We start from the raw sequence: 27,952 nt of genomic DNA, 5'->3' as shown, positions 1-27,952 counted from the left end.
CATGTTGTTTTCCCACAGCTCCGATCCAACCAAGCAGTTTCCATTCCTGTGGACTGACTGCTTCTTAGGTTGTCCATCCTTCCACTGTGGGGAGTTGGCAAAAGTCTTCATCCTCTCCTTGTGAGAGCTGGTGCACAACTAAACTTATTCTTTGTTAGGTCTCCTTTTATATCCTGTGATCCTGTCTTATCAACACATCCTTATCGTGTTTGGCAAGCTAGAGTATCTAGATAAGGCGGAGGAGGGGGGTCTACCCAACCTCTTAGGATGAGGTAGGGGGTGGAGGTTACACTACAATCTGAATAAGGAAACTGGGGTCAAACCCCGGCACATTAATTGTTCATTCTTGTTTGAATTTTCATAATTTATTTTCATAAATTGTTTTCCTTCTAGTTTATCTTTCCATAGTACGTCTTTCCAAAGTTTGTGTTTCTGTAGTTTGTGTTCCCATACTTTGTGTTTCTATAGTTTGTGTTCCCATACTTTGTGTTTCCAATGTTTGTGTTCCCATACTTTGTGTTTATAAAGTTTGTGTTCCCAATACTTTGTGTTTCCAGAGTTTGTGCTCCCATACTTTGTGTTTCTATAGTTTGTGTTTACATACTTTGTGTTTCCAGAGCTTGTGTTCCCATACTTTGTATTTTCTGTAGTTTGTGTTCCCATACTTTGTGTTTCTATAGTTTGTGTTCCCATACTTTGTGTTTCTGTAGTTTGTGTTCCCATACTTTGTGTTTTTATAGTTTGTGTTCCCATACTTTGTGTTTCTGTAGTTTGTGTTCCCATACTTTGTGTTTCTATAGTTTGTGTTCCCATACTTTGTGTTTCTGTAGTTTGTGTTCCCATACTTTGTGTTTCTATAGTTTGTGTTCCCATACTTTGTCTTTCTAAAGTTTGTTTTCCAAAAATTGTCTTTCCATACATTTTTCTTTCAAAGTTTGTCTTTTCAAAGTTTGTTCTCATAAAATGTCTTTCTATAGTTTGTCTTTTTACACGTTTCCTTCCATGAGGTTTTTCTTTCAAAGTTTATCTTTCCAAAGCACGTCTTTCCAAAATTAATCTTTCAAAAGTGTGTATTTTCCGGGTTTATTTTACCAAAGTATGTCTTTCACTAGTTCATCTTTCTAACATATGTCTTTACCTAGTTTATATTTCTGAAGTATGTCTTTCCCTAGTTTGTCTTTCCATGGTACGTCTTTCCAAAGTATGTCTTTCCAAAGTTTGTCTTTCCATACTTTGTCAAATTGTCATTCCATAGTTTGTCTTCCCATAGCGTATCTTTTTAATGGTTGTCCTTTCATAGTTTTTTCTTTAAAATTTTGTCCTTCCATAGTTTGTCTTTCCATAGTTTGTTATGCCAAAAGTGTGTCTTTCCATAGTTTATTATGACAAAGTTTGTTTTTCTATAGTTTGCCCTTCCATAGTATGTCCTTTCATAGTTTGTCCTTCCATAGTTTGTCCTTCCATTAAAGGTCTTTCCATAGATGGTCTTTTCATAGGTGGTTTTTACATAAGTGGTCTTTCCAAAGGTCGTCAATCCATAGTTGGTCTTTCCTTAGGTGTTCTTTCCATAGGTATAGTTTTACATAAGTGGTCTTTCCATTGGTAGTCTTGCTATTTGTGGTCTTTACAATGGTGGTATTTACGAAATGTTTTGATATAAATCTTAAAACATGAAATACCTGTTCTTCAGCTGTTTTATGTGTGTCCAAGCATTCCTCGAAGCAATTTTTACTATTTGGCTTCCTAACAGACCAGGGTAATGTTTTACTTGGTAACGTGTAACATCCAAAATAGGTGAAGCTAAAGAAACACAGAGTTAGTTTTAATTCAGTTTTCCCGCTTTTTTAATGGTTGTTTTTCTTTCCTTTTTCTAATGCTCAATTAACTCCCCCCCCCCCGTACATCCTTACATTCTAAAAAATATTCTAAATTTTTTTTTCTTCAAAAATCCACATGAGCTTTTAAATATTTTTTGCTTCACTTTCCTTATGAAAAAAGGGGAAAAACTTTGTTTTTGTTTCAATTAAAGATTGAACACAATTACATGAGTCAACAAGTTAAAATGGTAAACCATATCTTGAAATCTTTGCAGTATACTTGTTGCAAATTATTTTGTTTTATGTATATATTATATAGTTTTAACACATGTCAGTTAATAAGTAAAACTGATTCCTAATAGTTACTGACGTCTTGCCTTTCATTCCATACAATTCAAAGTTGTAATTTACAAGAGGGTTGAAGGGAGTGCGTTCTAGCCGGAGTGTTGCGTTTTTGTCAAGTAATAGACTACGGATGCAGACACTAAGTGGACATGAAATTTACACAGGCTGATCCAAAGAAAGCACAAGGAAGTAAATAGATTAGAAGGAGAATATGAGAGAAACTTTCTTACAGAGCCAGAGAACCCAGAGTTTACAAAACATGAAAGAAAAGGATAGACGTAAGAGAAAAGACAGAGGAACAAAAAATGGAAAATATTTTTTTTTGAAAAAAATGTCTGACGGAGAAAATGACAAAAGGACACAACTCAATTGTGACCGAAGTTCCATTTTTCTTTAAGCCATTAGTAACTTAACGCAAATGTTTTTAACAAAAATCATTATCGTTTATCCAAACTCAATAGTTAAGATAAGGAAAAATAGGAAGCAAGATGAGCCCGCGTAAAGCAAGTGTTCACTATGGTTTACAGGGTACACCCATAGTCAAGTATTTAAGAGAACGGAGCAACGCAAAACATTGGGGTAAACGTAAACTGGAAATAGGTTTACTGATATGTCGTTTTATTTGTATGCATGAGCTTGTGCCCACATCCCGTAATTAAAATAAATCATTAAAGTTAAAAATTCATAAAATAACAATATACTTATATTCTTGAGGTTTGGTTTCGATGTAGTTGGAATTTATACTCGTAGCGTGTTTTACGCTCATCTTAGTGCACGGAGAGTTAAGCCCATCCTACGATTTAAAATATTGTTCTATCAGGTGGTGTGTTGGTAAAATTCCTATCAATCACTGAAAATAAGCAAAAACAGTTCGACGCACCGAACATTTTAATCTGCCGATTTTTATATCAATCTGATAGAATTAGATATCACTAAGTACTTATGTAATTTAATCTAATCTAATGATTTAGTTTTCCGCTGAAAATATAACAGGTTAAGCATAACATTTTTTAAGGAATATGTGTTTAATTGATTGGATGTATATATGACTGTAGATAGGTTTGAAAAAAAAAGAAAAAAATACGTTTTTTTTAATGGGGACCAATCAAATACAAATTTTGCACTGTGCGCTTACAAATGCATGGTCAATGGTCATTGTTGTTTGCGAAAAATGAAAGGGGTATGTACTATGTATTATATATGTATTTGAAGTGGAATGGTATTGAATAATGATAAAATTGTAAAGAAAAACATTCGTCGCACACCGCGCAGAATCCAGTGAAATCAGCGGTTGGAATAAAGTAAAACAAAAGACGGACGCTAGATGTCTCTAATTAGATTTAATTTTATTCTCCGCTTTAAGTGACTATTATTTTTTACAATATCCTCGTTACTTAAAAAACAGATAAAAAAAAATTGATAACATTCGAAATTCCATATACTTCAATTACATTTTTTGCGAACACTCCCTTTAACATATGAATCATCATGTTGGTTATCATATTTAAAGGTTTAAGTTGATTTGGCTTTGTATACAGTTTTTAAAACATTATTAACATTTTTGTTAAGTCTTGTTCATTGTTTGTATATCCATCGCTACTGTTGTGACAGACTGCAGACCTGGGACCGAATCTAATTAAATTTAACTACGTCACTGAAACAACTACGGCCAATTCAAATTTGAACCACCGATTTAAAGTTAAAGATTCAGGAAGGATTTGAATCGATGATTCAAATTTGAACTGGTGGTAGGCAGTTCAGCGATCAAATTAGGTTCCTAAATTTATTTCTTTGTTTGTAAAATTCTACCTCTAGAGCGTGAGAGCAGTAAACTGAGTATAATCTATTCTCTTCCTCACCACAAGTAGCAGTTTCATATGGAGACAGATTAGGGCACCTATCAAATACAGATTATTAAAGGGAGTGTGAGACGTAATTTCAAGTAACTCCTAATTTTAAGAATGATATATTTTATTTTCATGACACTCAGTGTTCATCTTAGTTCATTGCAGATATTGCCAGAGCTGGAAACTTTTTAATGGTGGATGTCTGGGTTAATGCTTGATCCACTATTTTTCTTAATCTTGAGATTAAATAATGCTTGTTTTCCTCTTGTTATTAATCTCCAGATTAATTAACCGATCGAGATTAAGGACATCCCATTCTAAAGTTTTCAGCTCAGGTTTCATTTGTTTCATAAAACTTGGTGGACTGGACTTCTTAATACAGTTTATGCTGTACCGGTTCGGGTCATGCAATGATTGGAGCAATGTGAGTAAAAGATAAAAAAAATCTGAAAATAGAAAATTTCCAATCTTGGCTTCTCTTTAAATGTGAAATACAAGAAGTCAGAATCCATCCCTTTTCCAAATACAAAACGGACATATTTTTTTCTTATTTCTCAGGGTTCTGGTTTTCATGAAACTCTTGAAGCTAAGAGGAAATAATTTGATTCGTAGATGGAGATTAATTTGCTTGATCGATTGACAAGATGTGATCCCTTATTTATCTCCTACCTATCACATGTAGATTGGACAGGAACATATCCGTAGGACTGGTCTATTACATTATTGCCACCACAATTCGTGCTAAAAATGCATTTTTTTCTCTTAATTTTTGCATTGTTACTTTTCATATTTAGAATAATCCATTAAAAACGTTTTTCATTTTTATATTTTTTAAATCTTACATTAATTTTTTTTATGAAAAATGAAAAGGGATTCTAATTTTACTATCGCTTCTAATTTTACTCCTATAAAGAAGAAAGCAGAAAATTTACGAAGTTGAAGAATATGATTCTCGCTCAGTAGTGCTCTAATGAAGAGAGTTGAGGAGAACGGTTAATTGATCGAAAATGTCGTCTTCGTTATAGAAATTCTTGAAATTGGAATGAATTATCTAAAAACATAGACTAGAAAAAACCGCGATTATTGATGTTTTGGACAACATTTTCAAATGTTTGTTGTTAATTTAGGCATTAAAAAATAAATGTGATTTTAAAAAAATATTTTTGAAGACTGAAAAAAATTCGCGAAACCAAAAAGTCCTCAAAAATTTAGAAATGGAATTTGCAGTAAATGTTACCAAATAATAACCTTAGAACTGATATAACATAAAAAAATGCAGATAATTGGCTTACATTTTTCCGTTAAACTTTAGATAAATTTTTATGAAACTTTGGAAAACCATAGAAACAAACCTTTTTCAACAATTTTTCAAAAAATTTATTTTAAAAAAAATTGATTTCGCAGAAATTTTTTTAACGTTTCAAAAATATATTTGATTTTTTTATAAGAATTTTTTTTTATGCTCAAATCTGAACAACAATTTTGTTTGACAATTTTGTCCAAAACATCGATGATAAATATAATTGAGTGCTGCCAATAATGCAACAATTATATAATTTACTTGAACAAGAATCTCCGCTCTTTTCCTCATTACACTTACGTAGAGCCAATATCGATAGAAGTAAAATAGTAGAATTCGAATCCGATTTTAGTTTGAAATTTAGTCGAGCACTTTATTTTTTTTTTGGACCTGTTCCCCTGTAGTATTGAATAGTCCAGATTTTCGTCACAGTTCGTCACCCGCCATTGTATAACCGTCATATTTTTGTCCTTGTCCTCTGACATATTTTTAACATTAGCATTTATTTTTCAAATTTTAATTTTAGCAATCAGTATAAGATAAATTTCAATTTTTAAATATGACGCCAATCATTAAAGTTTGACTGATTAATTTCAGTTTTTATTTTTATCAAAACAATGTAAGCCGGTGTCCGAATTTAATGAATTTAAGCCGCGTCTCAAATAACCCCAAAACCGGTTTCAATTGAGCGTCGGCTTAAATCTTGAAAAATTTAATACACTTTTAAGTGGAACCAACCATATTTGAGCCGCGGTTTAAATTTAAGCCGCCGCTTAAATTCAATTTAATTCAGCCTCAGGAAAATCAAATTTTTTCTATGTTTCATTTTTCACTAGCACAAGCACGCGTAACGCATTATTAAAGGATAAATCAACAGCATTAATTCTGCTTAATTTTTTGTTAACTAAAAAGCGTTGGGGTTGAATGACATTCTGTATTGTTACTAATTAAAATGCCTTAAAATATTTAAGATAACATACATGAACCCAAGGAATGTTTACGGCCGGTCGGCAGTCAAAATTTAAAATAGTTGCTTCAAAATTATTTCACTTATTTTTTTCTTTTTGTGGGAAGGTTGATCCGCCGATGATAACAGTAAAATCTTCGAAATGCTAAGTTTTCATCATCTCAAAATGTATGAACACGGAATGTAAAAAAGATCCGCCGAAAAAAAGCTAATATTTAAGTTCTTACTTATTTCTTCGAGGTTGTCAGTCTTGATATATGATTCGCTTAAACATTTTGGGAAAAAATTTTCTTCATACTGGAATGTATCATGCTCCGTGATCTTATAGCTGATTGCCTTGTCCATGTTTACACACCAGTTCTAGAAAATTAACATTTAATTCAAAATTCGGTGTTTCATAATAATTTTTAAACTTTGATATTTTCCCAAGTAACGATCGATTTCCCAATAGGGACCGAGCGGTGTGGCTAGGAAAGACTTGGGAAATTGCACATTTGGGAAGTTGCCACTTGGGAAAGTACCTTTGGGAAAGAACCTCACATAATATATACGTCTTAATTGTCTGATTTTGTTTGTTTGATTCAAAGCGGCGGAACCGAAAGAGCCTAGACAAAGCTAAAACCAAAAACTGAAAAAGGGCTGCGAAGCGCTCTTCAATTCTACTATCCCAAAAAAAGTCCAATGATTTATATTATTATACTAGATTAATAACAAAATACCTGCGTTGAGTTAACCTTGCAACTGAAAATAAAAATATATTAATTTTTTGAAAATTTTCAACAAAAAATGCTTTTTGTAAAAGGCTTGTCAGCGTAATTCAAATGACCCTTTGAAGATAAATGCCATTGACGATTCACAAACCATGAACCCGTTAAACTTGTATCTAGCAAATAACAATGTTGATTTTTACTTTTTCTGGAAATCTACATTTTTTAAAATAAGATTTACAGAGTTACCCAAAAAGGACCTGACTTCAGAGACGACAGTTCAGAATTTGTACTCTATGTGTCCTTATATTTCTGATTTCCAGCAACTCTTGTTATCTTGTTTCTCTCTTTGCTGAATCATTAAATTAGCCATAAACAGATTATGTTTAAGACAGAAAACCTTGGAAACGTCAGATTTAAAGAGTTTTGCGTCGTCTTGACAGTCTCATCCTTTGGGGGTAACCATGTAGGTTTAAACAGTAGTCGGTGTGAATCATTTATGACATTCTTTTACCAGAAGTTACCTTTAATTCCGGGGACAGTCCCTTAAATTACCAATTACCTTAAACTGAAAGAATTGTTACACGTGATCTCATCTAAATCATCATTAAATACAGTTTCTGAATAATCAACTATACGCGCAGGAAACATTTCAGCCTCATTTCCTTTCTTCATCCGGAAACAAAAACAATGCTGCTTGTCTTCAGAGCTTTCATCACTTGAATCCTCTCCACTAATGTCATAGTATGCAGCAAATGCATCGTCCTATGTAATATAATTATATATATATATTAAGTAGTAATCTCGGTTTTTTTTGTCCATTTGGACATTCGATCATAACTCGGGAACCCATCGACCTATTTGAATCAATTTTAGATTTGGTAACTCGGTAGTACAACGGGAATGGTTTAACAATTCAAAGTTATGTGTAGGTTGAATTCTATATTGAAAAAATAATTTCCAGGCCAAGTGGGTTCCTAAGCTATAAGTATCTAGCTATATATATTATAAATACGGTATTCCTTTCTGTTTGGGTATCTGAGCTGGGAACTTTAGAATGGTGGATATCAGGCTTAATACTTGATCCTCTCTTTTTGCTAATCTCGAGATTATGTTAGTCTCGAGATTAAATATTTAGATCAACAAATTTGATCCTACAGGGTGTCCCACGAAACATGACAGTTGGTAAAGAGTTATGAAAGTCGTCTTTCATATACTTTATTAGATTTTAAAGACTTTTTGCAGTTTATTTCGTTAAATAATCTTTTTCTGAAACATATTTTACTTTGAAACCAATTTTACTAGAACATGACTCCCACGCAATATTTGTATTATTGTCTAATTGATATCAAACAACTTAACAAATTCTGGAAGAAGACATTCTAAACTATTCACCAACTGTCATGTTTCGTGGGACACCCTGTAGGAACGCCAGATTTGTTGGTTTTCTTGACTGGAAGGGCCTTCATTTAATTTCTCACACATTTATTTATTATAATACAAAATTGGTTTAAAAAGAATCTCAAACGTATTTTTAAATATTTTTCTTTGCCGATAAATTTACAAAATGGCCGACAAGAAATTCTTTATTTGTTAGAAATTGCGGATTTCTCTCATGGGATAGAATTTATTTTTCAAGGCAGTCATTGGTCAATGCAATTTATGAACTATATTCCTGCACTCTCATTGGAGAAAACAATTTAATGTACGAATATCCAAAGAGAGAGAAAAAGAGTGGATTAAGGACCAAAATTTAAAGTTTCCTCAGTGGATATTCGGATTAAGTAGTTGGGATTAAAGGTTATCCAATCTAAAGGTCCCAGCTCTGTTTTTTTTTTTGTAGATAAATCCGATCCTAATTTATCAACCTCATGACCGATTTCGATTTATCTTCAATATTGATTTGGGAACTCGTTAGAACCACGGGAATTTTTTAGTTTGAAAAATTGTTTATCTCTTCAGTCAAATCTTGATTTCCTAGCTTGTGTTATATATTATACTTAATACCTGACATTTCTGTAGGCATTCTTTCTTAGTGTGAACATCAGAAACATCTTTCAGAAACCATCTTTTAATTTTTCGAACAAATTTTTATCTGTTTATCTAACAGAATAATTGGATGATAGATATTTAGATAACGGATTAGATGGTATCGGATTATTAATTTGTAAAATCTTACATAATTCCCAGAAAAAATTCTTCTTTGCTTTTTGTTACAAAAGCAGATAAAAATAAGACGATATTATGCAATGTCTGTAAGGTACAGGGTGTCCCAAAAAACATGGGAATTCAGTGACGAATTTGATATCGTCTTTGTTATGAATTAGCATTGTAATTTCAAAAGCTATAGTATTATTATGTCTGCTAGAGTTTATTTTATGAAAAGGGTAAAATACTGTAAAGATGAACAGTGAAGACGGACAAGTTTACTCTGTTTGTATACTGCAGTTTATACAACCGCATGCAGTCATTCGTCACTGAATTCCCATGTTTATTGAGACACCCTGTACTATAAGCTCAACTTTATGCCACCCTCCTTGCAAATATGGAAATGCCCGATTTAAAACGGTATTCTTCAAACCTCTGTTTGAACAAGTATGAATTAGATATCTATGTTTGTAACTTTGAAAACTGATTTTTTTTTGAATTATTTAAATTAAACCGAGAAAAATATCAAATTACTGATCAGATAAAAGTTTAAAGTTTTCGAGGGTACCGCTGTGAATCGGCAGGAGCGTACGAGAGCATTTGTGTAGGGGGGGGGCACAATGTTTCCAAGGGGGAGGGGGCACAAAATCATGCAATCCCTCTTAATACTATGGTGTGAGCTTCAAGGGATGAAAAATATAGATAGAAAAGTTTCTAAAAAAATATCTATATTTTCATAGGATTGATACATATTGTATTGTAAATTATGATATCAAATATATATTTACACTGAAGGCAGTATTGATTAAAGCTTTTTATAATGAAACTTTTTTAGTTAAGGGCAAACGTGAGATTTTAAAGTATTTTTTTCTATACTATGTAATTATACTTTAATGGAATACATGCGTAATTTCAAGTGGCCTTCCATGTAAAGAGTGGCATGTCCGATGTACCTTTGAAACCTTCATTTCTCCATCGTTTCTGAACCAAGAAATCAAAATATATTTTATTTCTTTTCTTAATCTTTTAGTTTGGGTGAGTGCAATGAAATGCAATGTAGAATGTAGATTGCCTGAGGAAGGAAATGCAAGCAGATGTAATTTTAAAAGAGCCCCCACATGAGTGCCCCCTGCCCTCAGGGGGGCACTCGTAACGGGGGTCGGGGCGATCGCCCCCCCCCCTACGAACGCCCCTGCGAATCGGTCATTGTCATATCTGCATGGGTCACTTGCAATAACGCTTACATTTCAACATTGACTTTGATGAAAGAAAAAAACCAATGGATTAAAATTTAAAGATGCATCTCAACCTGTATTATTAGTTGTAATAATATGATACTTTGTGTGCCTAAAAATATATAGATATACAGTGAGACCTATAAGACTGTGGAATAGGAAGCCGAAATGTTAGTAACCTTATGTAAATCTAATATTCCAATTAGCTTATTCAATACAATGGATCAGTGCAGTGTACTGCTTTGTTTTATGTTTATTGAACTATTCAGAATCCCATCTTGAGTTTAAAAGACGTCTTCATTTTCATCAGTTGTATTGGTTTCATTGTGAGTAAAAGACATTGTTTTATCCCATATGAACGAAGAAATTTGTTATTTAGATTATTTACAAATAAATATTATTATATTTTTCTATACTAACCAAGCAAGAAGATGCACACCACGTTCACTAAACAAAATGTGAATTAAAACGATAGAAAATTATGAAATGCATAAACTAACATTTCTTTTTGATTTGATTTTCCATAGGTCGCTTTAGGGGATAAAGAGTATGGGTAAATTGATTTATTCAAATTCTATGTAAACTTTGATGAGGTAGGAATTAATGAATAGCAAGAATTAGCTGAACCGAAAGAAGTTGAACCGGGGTACGTGTTGCACTGAGATTTAAAGGTTTGCAAGCTCTCATGAAAAAGTTAACATGAATTTTGCCAATTACTATTCACCCCCGACTAACCAGAATTAGAGGCATTCGGTTTCTTCAATTTGAAATCATACTCGTTTTGGTTTATATTTTGACAATCTTTAAAGTTACGGATTTGTTTGTTAAATACTTTTTATTTAAAACATATATGATCGAAAGTCATAGCTTTCTGGAATATGGACAGAACCATTAAATTCACGTGTATTTTATAAATAAAAAAAGTGCTTTATAGTATTAAAATGTATGTTTAGGACTACGATAAAGCATAAGTGAGTTAAATTGGAGCAGTAAAATCAAAGCCCAACGTTTTACGACACTTCAAAGTCAACCCTGTCTTGGATATTGATGCAACATTATAAAGTAGGCTGAATCATTGTCCGACCGCGTCGCTCATCTTCCTTTCCACTTCAACACAATGTTAAGACATCATCAGCAGTGTTACGACACTTGCCAATGTTTGTTAATGTATTTTGAATGAAAAAAACACATTAAAGACAGTGAAAAAATATAAATTGTTTGATTATTTTAAAGGAAGACGATATTGGAGAGGTTAAAAACATTTATTTGCGTTTTACCCCTTAACAAATACATTTTATAATTTAAAGGGTAGAACCATTAATAATTTTATAGAATTTTAGGATTTAACATTGATTTTGATGTTTAACACTTGAATCACAATATATTTAATTCTAACTCTGTAGCAAAGGAATTGAGTTTTTTTCCAAAAACTCAGATTTTCTAATCCCGGATTTTTAGAAGACGATGTCGTAGACTTTTGATGTTTCTAACTATGAATCTCTTTGGATCAATTAGTCTAAGTCTGAAATATCAAAGATATAAGGATAAGAAAATGTGAGTTTATGGCAAAAACTCAATTCCTTTCCGCCGTCAAAGAAATTCAACCTGGCATGGGCCTTAAATCAACCCTGTGCATGTAAATTTTACCTTAAACAAACATAATCCTTGAATTCTGAATCCCCTGAACTGCAGCTGACCTGCACAGCAACAAGTAAAAAGTTAAATCTCAAAAAAGAAAATTCAGCCATTGTACACTTTTCAAAGTAGACAGTTCCCAAAATCCCATTAAAACTGAAGGTGCTAACATGATTTAATAAAGTGGGGGGGGGGGGTTAAACTGCTGGTAAAGGAACTCATTTCTTGTCTCTAATTCTTTTTTTAAAATTCCAATACAAGTTTAACCTGATTATGTATAACTTTTGATATTTCATACTAGATCTAACAGAATACACGGTTTGAAATATCAAATGTCCACATCATGTTGCAAAGATACAAAGATGAGAAAATTAGAGTTGGATGCAAGTTATTTTTTCTTATATTTGTGAGAGAAAAAAATCAACGGTTTCTCTGCTTGTAACCATCTTTGAGAAATAAATCATGTTTTTAGTTTTTTCTTGTGTTCAAGGTATGCTGCATTTATACAATTTTTAAAATATTATGCAGGAGATCTATTTAAAGCTTGAGATGTTAAGGTTTAAAGGAACTGTAGACGTAATTTGAAGAAACCCTCCAAAAAACTTTATCTGTTAAAAAATTTAGAAGATATTTCTAGCTTTAAAAAGTATTTAATTGGGATATTTTCTCCATCGTTTCTCGCAGAAGAAATGCGCAAGTCACTTTTGAAAAAAAATTTAAAATGATGAATTTTAAAAGAGACAAAGATAAATATTTTATTAATTCTTGAGTAGAACAAAGTTTTTAAGGCCGGTAATGTGGTGGTATGGTATGGTATGGTATGGTATGGTATGGTATGGTATGGTATGGTATGGTATGGTATGGTATGGTATGGTATGGTATGGTATGGTATGGTATGGTATGGTGAATGTGTTTTAGGTCGTCATTGAAGACTTATCATTTAAAGAAAACACTTTCAACAGTTTTTATCGAATAAAAGGTTTTCATGAAATCCCAATTTTAAAAAAATCGAATTTTACCATTAACAATAGACAGCTGCCAAAAAATATCAACTTGAATAGTTTAATCATTTTCTTGGTTCACTTGAGCTTGCATTTTATTGATACTGAGTACAGAGCAGGCATCCTCTTGTCTTGTCTTATCTGTCCGGACGGACGGATGAAAAAATATTGATGACACGAGGCGTAAATACAGCTTTCAGACAAATAATTCACTTAAAGTTTTTTTCTTCATTTCAGTTATCATTTTTTTCTTGCATGAATATAAACTCCAGAAACGTTATCTGTTTTTTTCCATAATTTATTTTTTTACACCTTCCATTCTGACGAGATCTTCAAAAGAGAAAGTTAGTTTGATAGTTATGTTGATTTGAATAAAAGTGCAAATATGATTGCTGGAAACATTATTTCGAGAAATTCAAGCACTAGAAAAGAAGTGCGTGTCCTACAGCTATACACCATCATACATTTTTTTGTATAGGTTTAACCAAATAGATTTCTGAAATATGTTTAAACGTTACACTTTCCAATTACAATGTTAAAGGGCTACGGAGTAAATCAGTTTCAACCCTGTTATTTAGTTAAAAGAACGTTAAATGATGAAGTGTAAAAACAGAAATGAAAGAATTTATAAAACTGCACTGATTTCACTAAAAGATTAGCACTTTAGTATTACATTATCACTTTTATTTATAGTTTTTTCAGACACAGAATTTGAGTTGACGTAAATACACCTGTACTGAAAGTTTACGCATTTTGTGTTGCCATATATTGTACTTGACAACCTATTTGGGTTTAACATCCAACCTCCTCAATTTTACACCAAGATCACGTTTAAGTTTGTAATGTATGGTTTACGAAGATATCAAACTACTTTTACAACAATAATCCTATGAACAACCATGTATCTGCGAAACAAGAGAACAAACAAAATGTGACATGAAATAAAATGAAGAAGTAAAATTAATGATTACCTTGATATAATTTTGAAATGCATGGACTTTTCTCGTTGTTGTGCTTGTCCTGACTGTTGAAATTAGGATTGAGAAAAATGTAAAATTTAGAAAGCAAAAAATCATTTTTAAGTTTTACAAAAATGACTTATGTTTGCTGGATGACTTAGGGAACCGCATATCTTTGATCTGTCACTTGTCAGTGATAAAAAGTAAAATATTTAGAAATTTATTTTACTGTTATTTGCTTTCTAGAGAATATCTTTATTTACTTTTATCTTGTATCATAGATATTAGATGAAACTAGAATAATTTATCTCCCTGAAGAATAGGCGATTTTGTATACCACAAACTTTTATACACTTCAAAATTTATTTTAGATGTTTTTTCTCTGGATTGATTGAGATCGTACATGATTGTATTTAACAGTATTTAAAAGTTATTTTTGAGATATTCGCCAACGTTAAAAGACTGTAAGGGAAATTTCAAGTGGCCCTTGATGCAAAAATGGCAATATCCCATTTACAAATGTAACCTTGAAACCTTTATCTGATCAATAAGGATACGGTGTTTTTAGTTTTAAAATTGTCTAAATATTATCTTTCCCTGGAAAAAGAAATGAGCAAGTAACTTCTAGAGAAACCACAATTGAAAATAATTTGTTTTCAAAATTATAAACATTGATACCTAATTCATGCTTTATAAAAAAAAACTGTTGTGAATCAGGCATTGCCGTCTTTGCATGAAGGGTCACTTGAAATTCAGCGTAAAGTCCTTTTACGAATTGAAAAATTAGCTGATTTCCAGCCAGGGTCCTTCGTTGAAGTTTCATTAGAATAATTTTACCTTCAAATGTTACATAATTTCTTAGAAATTTAAAAAACCAGAAGAACTAAAATTTCGCTGATTTTTCTCAATTTTGTTGAAACATTTTTGGAGTCTACTAAAAGTTTTATACGTCTTAATATTTTTGCATTCGTTTCAAGATTTAAAATGAAATTGTACGTGAAATTAAGTTTAATTTAATATTGAGAAAAATTAGATCTTTATCTTCCCATCCTCGTTATGTCAACACATGAAGGAAAAGTAAATAATAGAACATTTTTCTTTTCAGAGTTTAAAATCTTTAGACGCATGTCGGAAACATTTAAAGCCTAAAATTAGGGAAGAATGCATTTATTTAACAAAATTCAGAGAGAGAAATTTGTTGTTCCTATAACAGTAAATATTATATTCTTCAACTTAAGAATTTTTTATTTTTACATTAAATAATTTATTACTTATGGACTACCTCGGTCCAGGGGTTTCCGAGTTATGATCGGACAAACAAACAGACACCCTCCACATACCACTTAAAGTTAACTCATTTGGAACAATGAGTTAAAAATCTAATATACTAAATCAATTTAATTTCTTCCATCATTATACTTCTGAAACTATTGGCGGGTCAAGTTCCAAATGTCGTCTTTAATGAAACTTATGTTTAAACGCAGAACTATTGAAATATTGTCGATTCCTTCAAACTATGCTAATGAAAAACAAAAAATGAACTAAAGAAAGAAATGTATTAAAAAGTTTGACTTTCTTCATAATCTTTGTTTTAAAGAAAGGTGCAAAAAGTTATTGCTTAACCCCCCCCCCTCCACCCCCCACACATCCTCTCAGTCTTAAATTGTTGAAACGTTCAGTTTTTCCTGTATAAGACTAGACGAACACTTGAACAGTCTATTTTAGTGAAACATTTGTTTTGATCACGATAATATCAGAGACAGAGTACGTTTCAAATATAATTTTTTAGTGATTATTAGACCTCTACACATTGCAGAGCTTACAGGCAACAGCAATGAGAAGAAATGGAGGGGGAGGGGGGAGTACTATATTCTCCTAAAACAGATATGGAGGGGGTTTAGACCTCTACACATTGCAGAGCTTACAGGCAACAGCAATGAGAAGAAATGGAGGGGGAGGGGGGAGTACTATATTTTCCTAAAACAGATATGGAGGGGGAGGAGAATATTTTCCTAAAACAGATATGGAGGGGGAGGAGAATATTTTCCTAAAACAGATATGGAGGGGGAGGAGAATATTTTCCTAACACAGATATGGAGGGGGAGGAGAATATTTTCCTAAAACAGATATGGAGGGGAGGAGAATATTTTCCTAAAACAGATATGATTTTTTAACGTTTACCAAATCCCCTAGTCAGGCATATTAAACTGTTTGGTCACAATTTGACCAATTAAACATAAATTGTTCGTTTTTTTCTCTTTTATACTTTTTGTCTTTTTTTTTGTTTTAACTGAAATGTATAAAAATAGATCTATTGTAAGTTTAAAGATTGTTGAAATATTCACCTTGACGCCATTGAATTCAAACAAATCTCGCCCAGGTTAGTCCAAGGTATATATTCATGGTTTATTATTTCAAGATGAACACTGAACATTAAACACTGATCACGGAACATATTGAGCATGTTGGTTATCATCTTTATATACTAAGTCAGTATGTAATAATTTAGATTATAGGGACTGTAAAGGAAAAATTAAAGGGAGTATAGGATAAAACCTATACTCCCTTTCATTTTCCTTTAATTTCAGTCCCTTTAAGTTCGTTTTGATATTAAATTAATATTTTCGTGTCATCTATTTAGGTTTGTTTTTGTTCTGCATCTTTTTTTAAATAGGAACTAAACCTCAGTATAAATTCTGATTTTGTTGCTCAAATTCCACTCAAAGATTAAACGTTTCAAAAGAAAATGTCGGTTTAATGAAGCAATTCTAAAAGTTAGTTTAATCCCTATATTTTCGCAACCCCACGTAAAAAAACTTTGTTGTTTGAAACTTTAAATCTGTTAGATCAAATAGTCCAAGTTTAAAATATTAGAGGATTACACAATCAGGTTGCAAAGATATAAGGTTTATAGAAAATTCGAATATGTGGCGAGAACACAGTGGCATCACCCTGGGTCGATAAAAAAGTACAAATAATTTATATTCTTGTTAATTGTTTAAGATGTAAAGAGCCGAAAGATAAGAATTATTTCTGATAAAAAGTTTTGTATTTCTTGCAGTTATTGATATACAGGCGCACTTCCTTATAATATTTATAATATCTTTTTAAACTTTTTTAGATTTCAGCAGCGTTTTCAATTTTTTATATGTCTATCTTGGGAACCCAGCTTTGCCTGGAGAATCCAAGTTAAGAATGTCCTAGATTCTAAAGAATTACCCAACACAATTTGAAGCAAATCGGTCCAGTAGTTTCTGAGTTTTGATCGGACGTACAAACAGAAAAACAAAATTACTATACTTTATATATATTCATACATTATTAATGCCCGAAAAACAAATATTAAATACAATGTCTATACATATTCTTCTTTCTTTATTAGATAATAAAGGATTTAATTTATTGAGAAGGAATGTCGCAATTCAGAAGTATGTGAGAAATTGGGCCAGGAGAAAGTGGAACAAAAAATTGGATCTTGATTATGTAAAAACAAAAGTCCCCATATCCTTTCTTACAAAACAATATTTCAGAAAAAGTGCCAAAATGAGCCAAAGAAATGACAAAGACGATGTTCCAGAATTTATCTTAGAAAATGCGCGAAGTTCAGAACCAGTTCCTCAAACGGATCGGATCTACGCGAATAAAGTTCTAAATCTGGGAAATATAAAATGTTTTGGGTTTGATATGGACTACACTCTTTGCGAGTATATTTCTCCAGAATATGATGAACTTGCATTTAGGAATATAGAATTCTTCATCATTTATTAAAAACAATATTTATAATGATAATGATAATTGAAATACTGACAATAATTGAAATACTAATGATAATCAAAATACTGATTGTCATAATATTAAAATTATTAACAATTATAACAAAAATGAATTAAATTGTTAATAATGATATTGGTGATAATAATAATAATCATGAAAATATTATTATTATTAATAATAATAATAATAATAATATAAAGATGTATAATAATGTAAAGAAAAAGAGCTAAAACTCTCAAAAGTATTTTTCAAAGGATGAATAATATAATCATTGCTCCAGGGTGGCCAAGACCCATTTAGTAAAGATGGTCGGGTACCCGGAGGGAATCCTGAACCTGGAATACAATCCTGGATTCCCGGTCCGGGGTTTATGGTTTGATAAAGAGTTGGGAAATCTTGTTAAAGTTGATGAGCTGGGACAGATACTTGTCTGTATTCACGGATTCAGGTAAACATATATCTATACTTGTCTGTCTTCATGGATTCAGGTAAACATATATCTATACTTGTCTGTCTTCATGGATTCAGGTAAACATATATCATACTTGTCTGTATTTGATGGAGTCAGGTAAACATATATCTATACTTGTCTGCATTCACGGATTCAGGTAAACATATATCTATACTTGTCTGTATTCACGTATTCAGGTAAACATATATCTATACTTGTCTGCATTCACGGATTCAGGTAAACATATATCTATACTTGTCTGTATTCACGGATTCAGACATATATCTATACTTGTCTGTACTTACGGATTCAGGTAAACATATATCTATACTTGTCTGTATTCATGGATTCAGGTAACATATAACTATACTTGTCTGTATTCATGGATTCAGGTAAACATATATCTATACTTGTCTGCAGTGTTTCGGATCCGTATCATTTTGATGCGGATCCGGATCCGGATCCGCGGATCCGCATCCGTGATGATGGATCCGGATTCTGACTCTGATACGGATCCGGATCCGGATCTGGATCCGAGGTAACTTTTGATTCTGTGAATCGGATTTTCCCTATTAAATGTTATGCAAGGTTATAATTTATAAACTATATTTATTATATATTCCGAAATGTAACAAAAAAAATATAGACTTTTTGGAGTAATCCTTTGGACAGGCCGATCAATCACTTCCTGAAGAGATAGTCGCTGTTAGCCTTGAGCAGGAGAAGGGCGTCCAACACGTCGGCCTTGATCCGGTTCCGGATTTATTTATTTATTTATTCCATGGTTTTGGTTAATTTTTGGCACTACCCTGATCCATATCAACGTTTCCTGATACGGATCCGGATCCGGATCCGACCAAATGATACGGATCCGACCGGATCCGGATCCGGATCCGAAACGCTGCTTGTCTGTATTCATGGATTCAGGTAACATATAACTATTGTAAACATATATCTATACTTGTCTGTATTCACGGATTCAGGTAAACATATATCAATACTTGTATATATATACAGAGTGTATATAAAGGGTTCCCCACAAAGGATGAGACTATAAAGACGACCTGAAACTCTTTAAACACGACAATGTCACGGATGTATTAAGTTTTCTACCTTGATTAAAGTCTGTTATGGATCAATTAATGATTTTGCAAAGAAATAAACAAGTTTAATTTAACAGGGAATCATTGTAAGGAAACGGACATTATTGATTCCGTCGTCTCTGAGGTCTCATCCTTTGTGGGTAACCTTGCAAATAAAGTATAACTTGGTAATGTTCTTAGCTTGGTTTAGAATTCTCAGTTGAGTGGGTTGACTTTTATAGAGAGAACCCCAGGCACAGTCAGGTTCCCAAGCTAGTCATTTGTCAGTCAGAAATTTTTGAATGGAGGGATATAGTTTAATATATTAGGAGTTCAATCTATTTCTTTGAATTATGTCAACAGTTTAAGTCATTTCAACCTCAATATTTTTTACGTTAATGTTAAATGGTTTACATGCATATCAACGCGAGGAACTCCGGGCAGAGCTTTTATAGACACATTTCTTTAGTTTAAAAACAAAGAAAAACTTTTTTAAAGAAATGATAAAATGTTGGTTGAAATATTCAAGAAATACAACCCGCGTAATAAAACAAAACTGCAAAATGAGAAAAAATTTTTTTTAGAAAACTTGAGAGGGCTGAGATACGAGCTAAATATCCTCATGAAATTCAGAGAAATGACAAGGATAGAATATTTATCATGAACACTCTGTTTAACCTGGCTGAAACCCACCTGCTGGCCAGTATCATCGACTTCATAGACAGGTAAATAGACATGTGTATTCAGGGCTTATAAAGTACCCAATTCCCGGTATTTTTTTTCACAGCAAACAGGAATTCTGAGATTTTACATGCTGAGGGATGTAAAGGAGTTGAGTTTTTGCCACAAACTCTGATTTTCTAATCTCTATATCTTTGTAACCCAATATCGTAGACCTTAGCTATTTCAAACTATTAATACTTACAGATAATCTTAGTTTGAAATATCAAAGATTTGCACCATAAGGTTGCAAAGCTATTGGAATGAGAAGATTTCAGTTTGTGGCAAAAACTCAATTCCTTTACATTCAAATAAATTAGAACCAATGGAAATTTATACCTCTGATGGCGTAGTCTAAGTAAAATATAAGCGATCGATATCGATTTCAATTCGGGATCAGCCAACACCCCAATTCATTTTTCGCAAACACTCCCTTTAACATGAATCTGCCTAAAAAGGTTTCTACATTAGCGGTATTTATAAAGGAATTACAATTTTATGGAAAAGTATGAAAAAAGATAAAAACTAGTATGCTATTTTAACCTCAAAGAAGCTTTGAAAATTACTTGCTTCAACATGGCGCCTCGGTTATTCTCAAATGCAGCAGATAAAAACGTTCAAAATTAATGCCTTCTGAGCTGGAAACCCTTTTAATACGGATCTTTTTTTAATCTGCAGGTTACTTTAATCTTTATTCGATATCCCGCATGGTAATATTACCCCTGCATGGATATCATAAATAAAGAGACTCGAAAGCTTAGAGTCTCAAATCAAAAGTGCTTACAGTGGATATCGAGACCAAACGATCGGGCCGGATCATGAGTATCCATGGCACAGAAGTTTCCAACTCTGATTGAATATTACTTATTTCGTATTTAGTGAGGAGAACATTGTTCACACTGAGAATGGGTGGATTCTGTCAGGGGGAAAAGGAAAGAAAACCTTAACCTTTAAAGCCTTATTCCAGGTAGGGATATTTTCTTTAAAGGGATTATTCACGTTTATAAAAAAAATCAGAATGCATCAACATTTCATTGCAATTTGCAATGAAGTAGGTTATATTTAAGCTACAATAAGAGGCCCTTTGGTTAAATTGTTTTTTCACACGAAAACAACACTCAGTTATAAAATATCATAAAAAATTTTGTTTTTGTTAAATAAATTAATCAGAAATTGAGTCATTAAGTCTAATTTTCTAATCCTTATTTCTTGGCAACCAGATGGTTAAAACCTGTTAAATTTCAAACTTGAAATTATTTGATCTTACACAATTTATAGTTTGAAACATCTAAGGTCTACACTATTGGATTGCAAAAATATAGAGATTAATCTACGTTTGTTGCAAAGACTTAATTCCTTTTTGTTTAACTATAATTTCCATTTTCAGGATTGTAGAGAGACGATTGATTATGTTCACATGGATTCTATGGAACTCAAGAAACTGACAGTTGCAGATTTGCCCCGCTATGTGAAGAAGAACAGCTGTTTGCTGCGCATGCTTAGAAATATCAAAGATGGCGGGAAGAAATCATTTTTATTAACCAACAGTGATTGGTGGTACACGCAGATTATAATGAAATATCTGTTAAATGATGAAAACTCAGATGAAGGTTAGTTTTTCTTGGGTGGAAACTCTTGTATCATGGGACAGTGGATATAGAGATCAAAGCTTAAACTTTTGTAAATCTGCAGATTAGTTAAATCTTTTATTCGAATTCCCGCATGGTAATCGTACATGCAGTCAGGGGTTTAAGGAAAGCAAATTGCGGGAGGAATAACTGAAATAAAGAGATTAAACATTGAGCCTCAAATTAAAAGTGCCCACACAGTGGATATCGAGATCAAGTATCAAGATCAAGTATCGAGATCAAGTTTCGACTGTTCTCACATTGGTCTAATATTGATAATTACGATCTTTTTTAAATAATGGGATTTTCGATAATAAGTTTTCTATTTTCAGATGAATGGATGTCTTGGTTTGATCTAGTTATCGTTGATGGTCAGAAACCTCGGTTCTTTAGCTCTGGAACTCCTCTTCTTAGAGTGGATAAAAAGGTGGTTAGTATTGGGGTATTAAAGTGAGAATTAGACAACTGGGGAATTGAAAGACGACATTAAAGCATTACTTAGGCGTAATTCATGTTTTTTTTCAATGCAAATAGATTTAACTTTTAAAATCAGTTGTTTCTCAGTTGTTACTGTTAGTGAAATGTGTCGTATTACAATATCTATGTCTCATCATAGTTTCAGTAGAAGTAAATATTTCCATTTACTGATAACGCTGATTGAAGGATTCATAAATCTGATTAGATAATGAAATAGATAGAAAGATAGATGTTACCGCCATACTATTTCTATATTGGTTCAGAATAGACAAGAAACACATGACTGAACCCTGATTGGATCAGGCGCTAATGGACTCGGCATACACGAGTGGTTTCATGTGTTCATTGGACTTTTTTATGTCATAACTGAAGCTTAAAAGTCGTCTTCCTATTTTAGAGTTTTTAAATTCTTACTGTAGAGTTAGGAAACTTTGGTTAAATAAAACACTTGTGAAAAATCTTGCCTTGAAACAAATTGACCACAATATCTTTACAATCTGATGGTAAAAAATATGGTATTTTAAATATTGACCATTTGATTTTATATTAAAAATGAGAGGTCTGGAAACATATCAAATGTTTGCACCATCTGATTACAAATATCAGGTTGGGATTAGAAAATAAGAGTTTGTGGCAAAAGCTAAATTCATAAATTTTATCTTGTGAAAGTATCAAGTATTGCTGATTACAGACCCTGGAGAAGATTCCAGTAGATTCCGTTGCATTAGACTCTAATCCAGGAGGGTTGGTTTACTCGGGAGGAGATCATACAACTTTTACAAACATGCTGGGTGAGAAATATTGATTCACTTTTTTATACTTTAAAAAGACAAATATATGTGTTTTTAAATAGTTAGCATTTTCAGAATATTGTTGTGTATTTTTGAACCAAATTAACAATTTAATAGTCCAATATTATATATAAAGATTTTAATAACATTAGAATGGAAATACCAAACTGATATTTTTAGGAAAATTAGGATAAAATAAATATTATAAATGTGTTTTTGAATCATATCATTTATTTTAGTTGTCTATTTAATGTTATATATGGATTGTGGAAAAAAAATTTTAAGAAAAAAATCTTTCAAATTAATCCAGGATGCTATAAATAATATAAAACATCCCGCCTCAAATCTCGACCATGGTGCATAAATTGTCATTATTAGTGCTGAGTACTGTTCTCTCTAGCTTTTAAGAAACTTAACAACATTTTAAGAAAAGTTGTATGCTCTTAAAGTTTGCTTTTATTACACTGTTGAAAACTTCGACCGAAGATATAAGCCAGAATTTGTTTTCAAATCTTTTTGATAACGAACGTTTGGTTTTGCTTTGTTAAGGTTTTTATCCTTTAGAATTAATATTTTGCATAATTTTATCATATGAAACTTGTAGTGCATACAACCTTAAGAATGTTGAGTCCTTGGATATTTTGTGTAGTCACCTTAAAGCCAAAAAAATAATGTTTAAAAACTGATCAAAACATTTATACCAATTTAGTCACACATAGATCCAGACTGCTATGAGCAGTTTCAAAAGTTTCAAGACTGAGTTGACTTTAAAGTGTCGCAATGCCTTGGACTTTGATTTACCTTACTCACTTTCTTATGCTTTTTTAAACCCTAATTCACATTAATATCCCCTGATTCATTTGGCGTCCTATCCCGTTTTACCGTCTTAAGTCTGTATGTATACTTTAACAACTTGTACATATATGTCTATAGCTGTTTTATACGAATTGATACATTACTTCAAATGAACCAGAGTTTTAGCGCTAGTTTTTAATAAGTAAGAAGTAAGGAGTACTTGAACTTGAAATAATCTACATCCAAAGAGAACTTGAACCTGAAATAATCTATTTTATCTTAGGAGTACTTGAACCTGAAATAATCTACTGTGGAGACCACCTCTATGCCGATGTTGTCAAATGCAGGTTAAAAATTTTAAATTAAAAATACTGTTTTCATCCAAATATTTACGCACAGTGAGAACCAGAAAACTCTAGAATATAAAAATGACGTAAAGACTCTTGTTATGACTTTAAATAGTGCAATAAACATGGTATATAGTAACGGAGCAGTATAAACAGACCAATTGAATTAATAAGTTATTTATAGTAAACATATTTGTTTTGTAACAACATCCAATACACTTAATTATTACTTTAATGTCTTCTTCCTATTCCACAGTTTATTGGTTTAAACTGTACAAATTTACGAACTAGGTCAGCTAGCTAGCTATAAGGTCAGTAGCAGGGGTAACGGCATGTTCAACAGCGAGTTTTATGACCGTCAATTGTTGCATATAATACCCTTTCAGAAGTTAAATTTCACAAATGTTCTAACTTTAAACATGAAACATAAAAATTATGGAGCTAATCTATTTTTGAAAATTTTGTATTTCAAATCGAATGGATCCTTAAATATCCCTAGATATATACGTGAGCTAATTGATCGTGTACTCAAGTTGACAATAGAAGGCACTGTAGAAAAAAATCGCATATTCTAGCCATCAATAGATTTCTGTCTTTCTTATGTCTGGTAAGTTGTACGATTCAACCCTTAAAGCCGGCCAAACAGCTGAACTATTTTTAGAAAACTCATGGTTGCTCTATTTTTTTTTTAAAATTCGAAAATCGAGATTTAAACATTTTTTCTTTACCCCAAAGTGTTTTTAAAATTCCACGGGCAACACGAGCTCTTCCGTAAGTATATATAATAAAGCTTTTCGCTCATCAATATATATCGATAAGTTAGCTATACCTGGCCAAACAGCTTGACCAAATTAGCTAATTTCTTTTTTAATTCAAAATTTTTCAAACGCGTTATTCTTTAACATCCTCTGGCAACGCGCGCCGCCGCCGTGCACTTTAATCCATAAGTACAAAGTATTAATCTTTCTGTGTCTGTTTGTTTTTGTTTGTATGTCCGATCATAACTCAGGAACCCCTTGGCCGATTAGAAAAAAGCAAAAAAAATTGTTTTCAGGAAGGAATGCGACTGGAGAACTCTTCTTGTAGTCCCGGAGTTAGTGTATGAGGTAATACAACTAATGTTTGTAAATATAATTTTGTATTTTTTATACTAAAAATTGTTCAAAAAGTTAGTTTAAGTTATACTTGATATTTTAAAAATAAATATAAATTTTACAAGTTTAGCAGGGAAATTCATTTTTGATTTTAAAACATCTTGCATGAGGATGAAACTGACATTTAAAATAGGATGAATTGTTAATTTTATTTTTTAATGTTTTATTAAATCTAAAAAAAATTTTAGGGGTTAAATTATACATTGTGTTCCGACCAAGGAATCAAAACTGCAGTCCAGACAGTAAATTATTTCTTCATCTAGGGGACAGTAATTCAGAATGAAAGAAATATCTTGAAAGAGCTTCATCATCTTGAATCCATCCTTAAAGAAGATGTTCCGGAGGAAAATGTTTATTTACAAAAATCTAAATTTTCATTGGGACCCAAAAAGTTGTCTTTCAGTATTGGTAAGCCAATAACACAGATAAAGAAAATAGGCTTAATAGTTTCAATTGGAAAGTCCATTTCATTTGAATTTAAAATCTTTAATACTTTAAAATACAACTTGTTCTTTTGTAGAGATTTTAATAAGGATAATATTGTTTTAAATCCTTATGTGCATTCAAAAAAGTTTCTTTTTACTCTAAAAAAAGAAAGCTTGAGAAGGTCTGAGGTCCCAAAGTCCTACCAATAAATCAGCAAACATTGAGATTTAACTTAATACAGTGTGTACACACAGCATTTAAAGGGACTGTAAACGTATTTTTAAGTAAACCTCCATTTAAAGAGGTCATGTCCGAAAAATTTCTTTCGGCCGGTGATGTCTTCGGATTTTTGTTTCATACAGAAATCACGATTGAAAACATGTAATTTACCTTATTTTATGGATATCTCATTCATCGATCAGAAAAAAATATTTATGGTTTAAGGCCCACATGTCACTTCATCGTTGAACATTCTTAAATTTTTAAGTTCAACATTATATTTGAATAAATAAAATAAACGTTATATGCAGCTGGAGGATGTAAGGATAAAGGTTTCTGATTGTATTCAACGCTTTGACACAGCTTTTAGCGAATCCGGTTCCCTTTTTAGGTATCTATTTATCTATTTATCTAATTATCTATTTATCTATTTATTTATTTTTCTATTTATCTATTTATCTATTTATCTATTTATCTATTTATCTTTTTATCTATTTATTATTTATCTATTTATCTATTTATCTATTTATCTATTAATCTATTTATCTATTTATCTATTTATCTATTTATCTATTGATCTATTTATCTATTTATCTTTTTTATCTATTTATCTATTTATCTATTCATCTACTCTTCTATTCATATATTTATCTATAACTATAAAGGTAGATACACCACATTTTGATGTGAGTTTTGTCATTATTTATTTTAATCATCATGTTTCTTGGAACCCTGTAGTTAAACTCATTTTAATCTTGCCAAAAGAAAATCATTTTACAGGTGTATCATGTAAAAATTTAACTATATATAAGCACCTCAACTCATCGGTTTAGACATCGGCAGTTGCAAAATTTTTGTGAAATTGTAAAAGTAAAAAGAATGAACGAAGACTAAGATGATTGATTTGATATTGTTAGGTCTGGGAGTTGATTGATTTTAAATTGTTAGGTCTGGGAGTAGATTGATTTTATATTGTAAGGTCTGGGAGTAGATTGATTTTAAATGGTTAGGTCTGGGAGTAGATTGATTTTATATGGTTAGGTCTGCGAGTAGATTGATTTTATATTATTAGGTCTGGGAGTAGATTGATTTTATATTGTTAGGTCTGGGAGTAGATTGATTTTATATTATTAGGTCTGGGAGTAGATTAACCTACTTTGGATTCCAGATGTTAGCCTGGGCTGATTTATATACAGGTAAAATATAATTACTAATAATTTTATTAATTCCTGGAAGTTGTAAAATTATTTCTGTTAAAATATATCTACAAGAGAAAGAATTCAGGTATGCTTCTATAACCCCCCTCTCCCCTCCTATATTCGTCAAAATTCTATTTTATTTTTTTCCCGAATTGCCATTCATAAAAATTTTTAATTAGTAAAATTTATTTTTCAGGAAGTGTAGCGAACCTTGGTAGGTACAGCTTAAACCAGAGATTTGTTCCTCCGCCTCTTGTCCTTCCTCATGAAATTATAGAACCAGTCCATCATATACCCTCATGAGAACCAACATCCTTCCTCATGAAACTATAGAACCAGTCCATCATAAACCCTCATGAGAACCCTGAACCTACTTCATGAAATCATGGACACAGTCCCTCCCTCATTATTTACCTGGCCTCATGATATCATGATATCATGTTATCATAGAAATAAAATTATTGAAAGAATCCTGAATTTCTTTCTCTTGATTCTCCCTGATGTATATCTATTGTCCCCTACATCCTCCTCCTCTCATCATAGAAACCGCAAGTTTATGCAAGTTTTTTCTTACATTAATTGATAGAAAAAACTTATCAAATTTCGTTGAGGAAAGTTTCTATAAGAATTGTGATTTAAATAATTTTATGTTAGGTTATTGACATTTTAAGATTGTGATAAGTTTTTATTTATTTCTCTAGATTTTGTGTTTTTCAGGATTTAAAATAATTATTATTGACGAAGTTTCAATTTTTCTTTATTGTAATATCTAATTTAATTGAAAAGCTAAACTTTATATTCCCGTAGTGCACCTCCAATTTGCCAAGACGAAATTTCGGAATTGACAATTCCTGAAAAAAATCTAATGATTATTTAATATCTTTATTGCATATAAAATAAATGCAAATTAATAATAGTCAAAAAAAGA

General features: G+C 31.8%; 2 protein-coding genes across 3 annotated transcripts in view; one reads left to right on the top strand and one right to left on the bottom strand.

The window, feature by feature from the left end:
- LOC111698312 (adhesion G protein-coupled receptor L3) overlaps positions 1 to 13,476 on the bottom strand; it is a 34,139-nt gene extending 20,663 nt beyond the window's left edge. The window contains exons 1-13 of one of the 2 annotated variants that reach the window (XM_023468622.1): positions 13,021 to 13,476; positions 12,014 to 12,063; positions 10,787 to 10,813; positions 10,441 to 10,478; positions 8,991 to 9,037; positions 7,546 to 7,748; positions 6,996 to 7,017; positions 6,504 to 6,636; positions 5,700 to 5,787; positions 4,679 to 4,750; positions 3,972 to 4,059; positions 2,864 to 2,955; positions 1,680 to 1,800 (exon numbers count right to left, since the gene is read on the bottom strand). In XM_023468622.1, coding sequence (XP_023324390.1) covers positions 1,680 to 1,800; positions 2,864 to 2,955; positions 3,972 to 4,059; positions 4,679 to 4,750; positions 5,700 to 5,787; positions 6,504 to 6,636; positions 6,996 to 7,017; positions 7,546 to 7,748; positions 8,991 to 9,037; positions 10,441 to 10,478; positions 10,787 to 10,813; positions 12,014 to 12,063; positions 13,021 to 13,071 — 1,032 coding nt within the window. In that variant the 5' untranslated portion in view covers positions 13,072 to 13,476. The remainder of the gene's footprint in view (positions 1 to 1,679; positions 1,801 to 2,863; positions 2,956 to 3,971; positions 4,060 to 4,678; positions 4,751 to 5,699; positions 5,788 to 6,503; positions 6,637 to 6,995; positions 7,018 to 7,545; positions 7,749 to 8,990; positions 9,038 to 10,440; positions 10,479 to 10,786; positions 10,814 to 12,013; positions 12,064 to 13,020) is intronic. The other variant, XM_023468621.1, reaches the window with a different exon arrangement.
- A 3,999-nt stretch (positions 13,477 to 17,475) lies between these two features.
- Positions 17,476 to 27,738, top strand: LOC111698331 (cytosolic purine 5'-nucleotidase). The gene is made up of 13 exons (XM_023468647.1): positions 17,476 to 17,701; positions 18,016 to 18,183; positions 19,853 to 19,993; positions 20,868 to 20,955; positions 21,376 to 21,598; positions 21,949 to 22,043; positions 22,785 to 22,884; positions 23,963 to 24,026; positions 25,081 to 25,132; positions 25,444 to 25,524; positions 26,137 to 26,216; positions 26,960 to 27,021; positions 27,221 to 27,738. The coding sequence occupies exons 1-13, from the start codon at positions 17,505 to 17,507 to the stop codon at positions 27,325 to 27,327; spliced, it is 1,458 nt and encodes a 485-aa protein (XP_023324415.1). The 5' UTR covers positions 17,476 to 17,504; the 3' UTR covers positions 27,328 to 27,738.
- The last annotated feature ends 214 nt before the right edge of the window (positions 27,739 to 27,952 follow it).

The sequence above is a fragment of the Eurytemora carolleeae genome, unplaced genomic scaffold, assembly GCF_000591075.1.
Source record: "Eurytemora carolleeae unplaced genomic scaffold, Eaff_2.0 scaffold206, whole genome shotgun sequence".
Classification (NCBI taxonomy): Eukaryota; Metazoa; Arthropoda; class Copepoda; order Calanoida; family Temoridae; genus Eurytemora; species Eurytemora carolleeae.
The sequence above is the reverse complement of the archived record's forward strand: the minus strand, read 5'-3'. Positions and strand labels throughout refer to the sequence as shown.

Bases quoted from the DNA above. Each gene is read 5' to 3' on its own strand.
- LOC111698331 (XM_023468647.1), top strand. From the start codon at position 17,505: ATGAGCCAAAGAAATGACAAAGACGATGTTCCAGAATTTATCTTAGAA. The intron at 18,184-19,852 runs GTAAACATATAT...AATTTTTTTTAG, and splicing joins GTCTGTATTCACGGATTCAG to AAAACTTGAGAGGGCTGAGA. The intron at 25,525-26,136 runs GAAAATGTTTAT...CGTTATATGCAG, and splicing joins TTAAAGAAGATGTTCCGGAG to CTGGAGGATGTAAGGATAAA.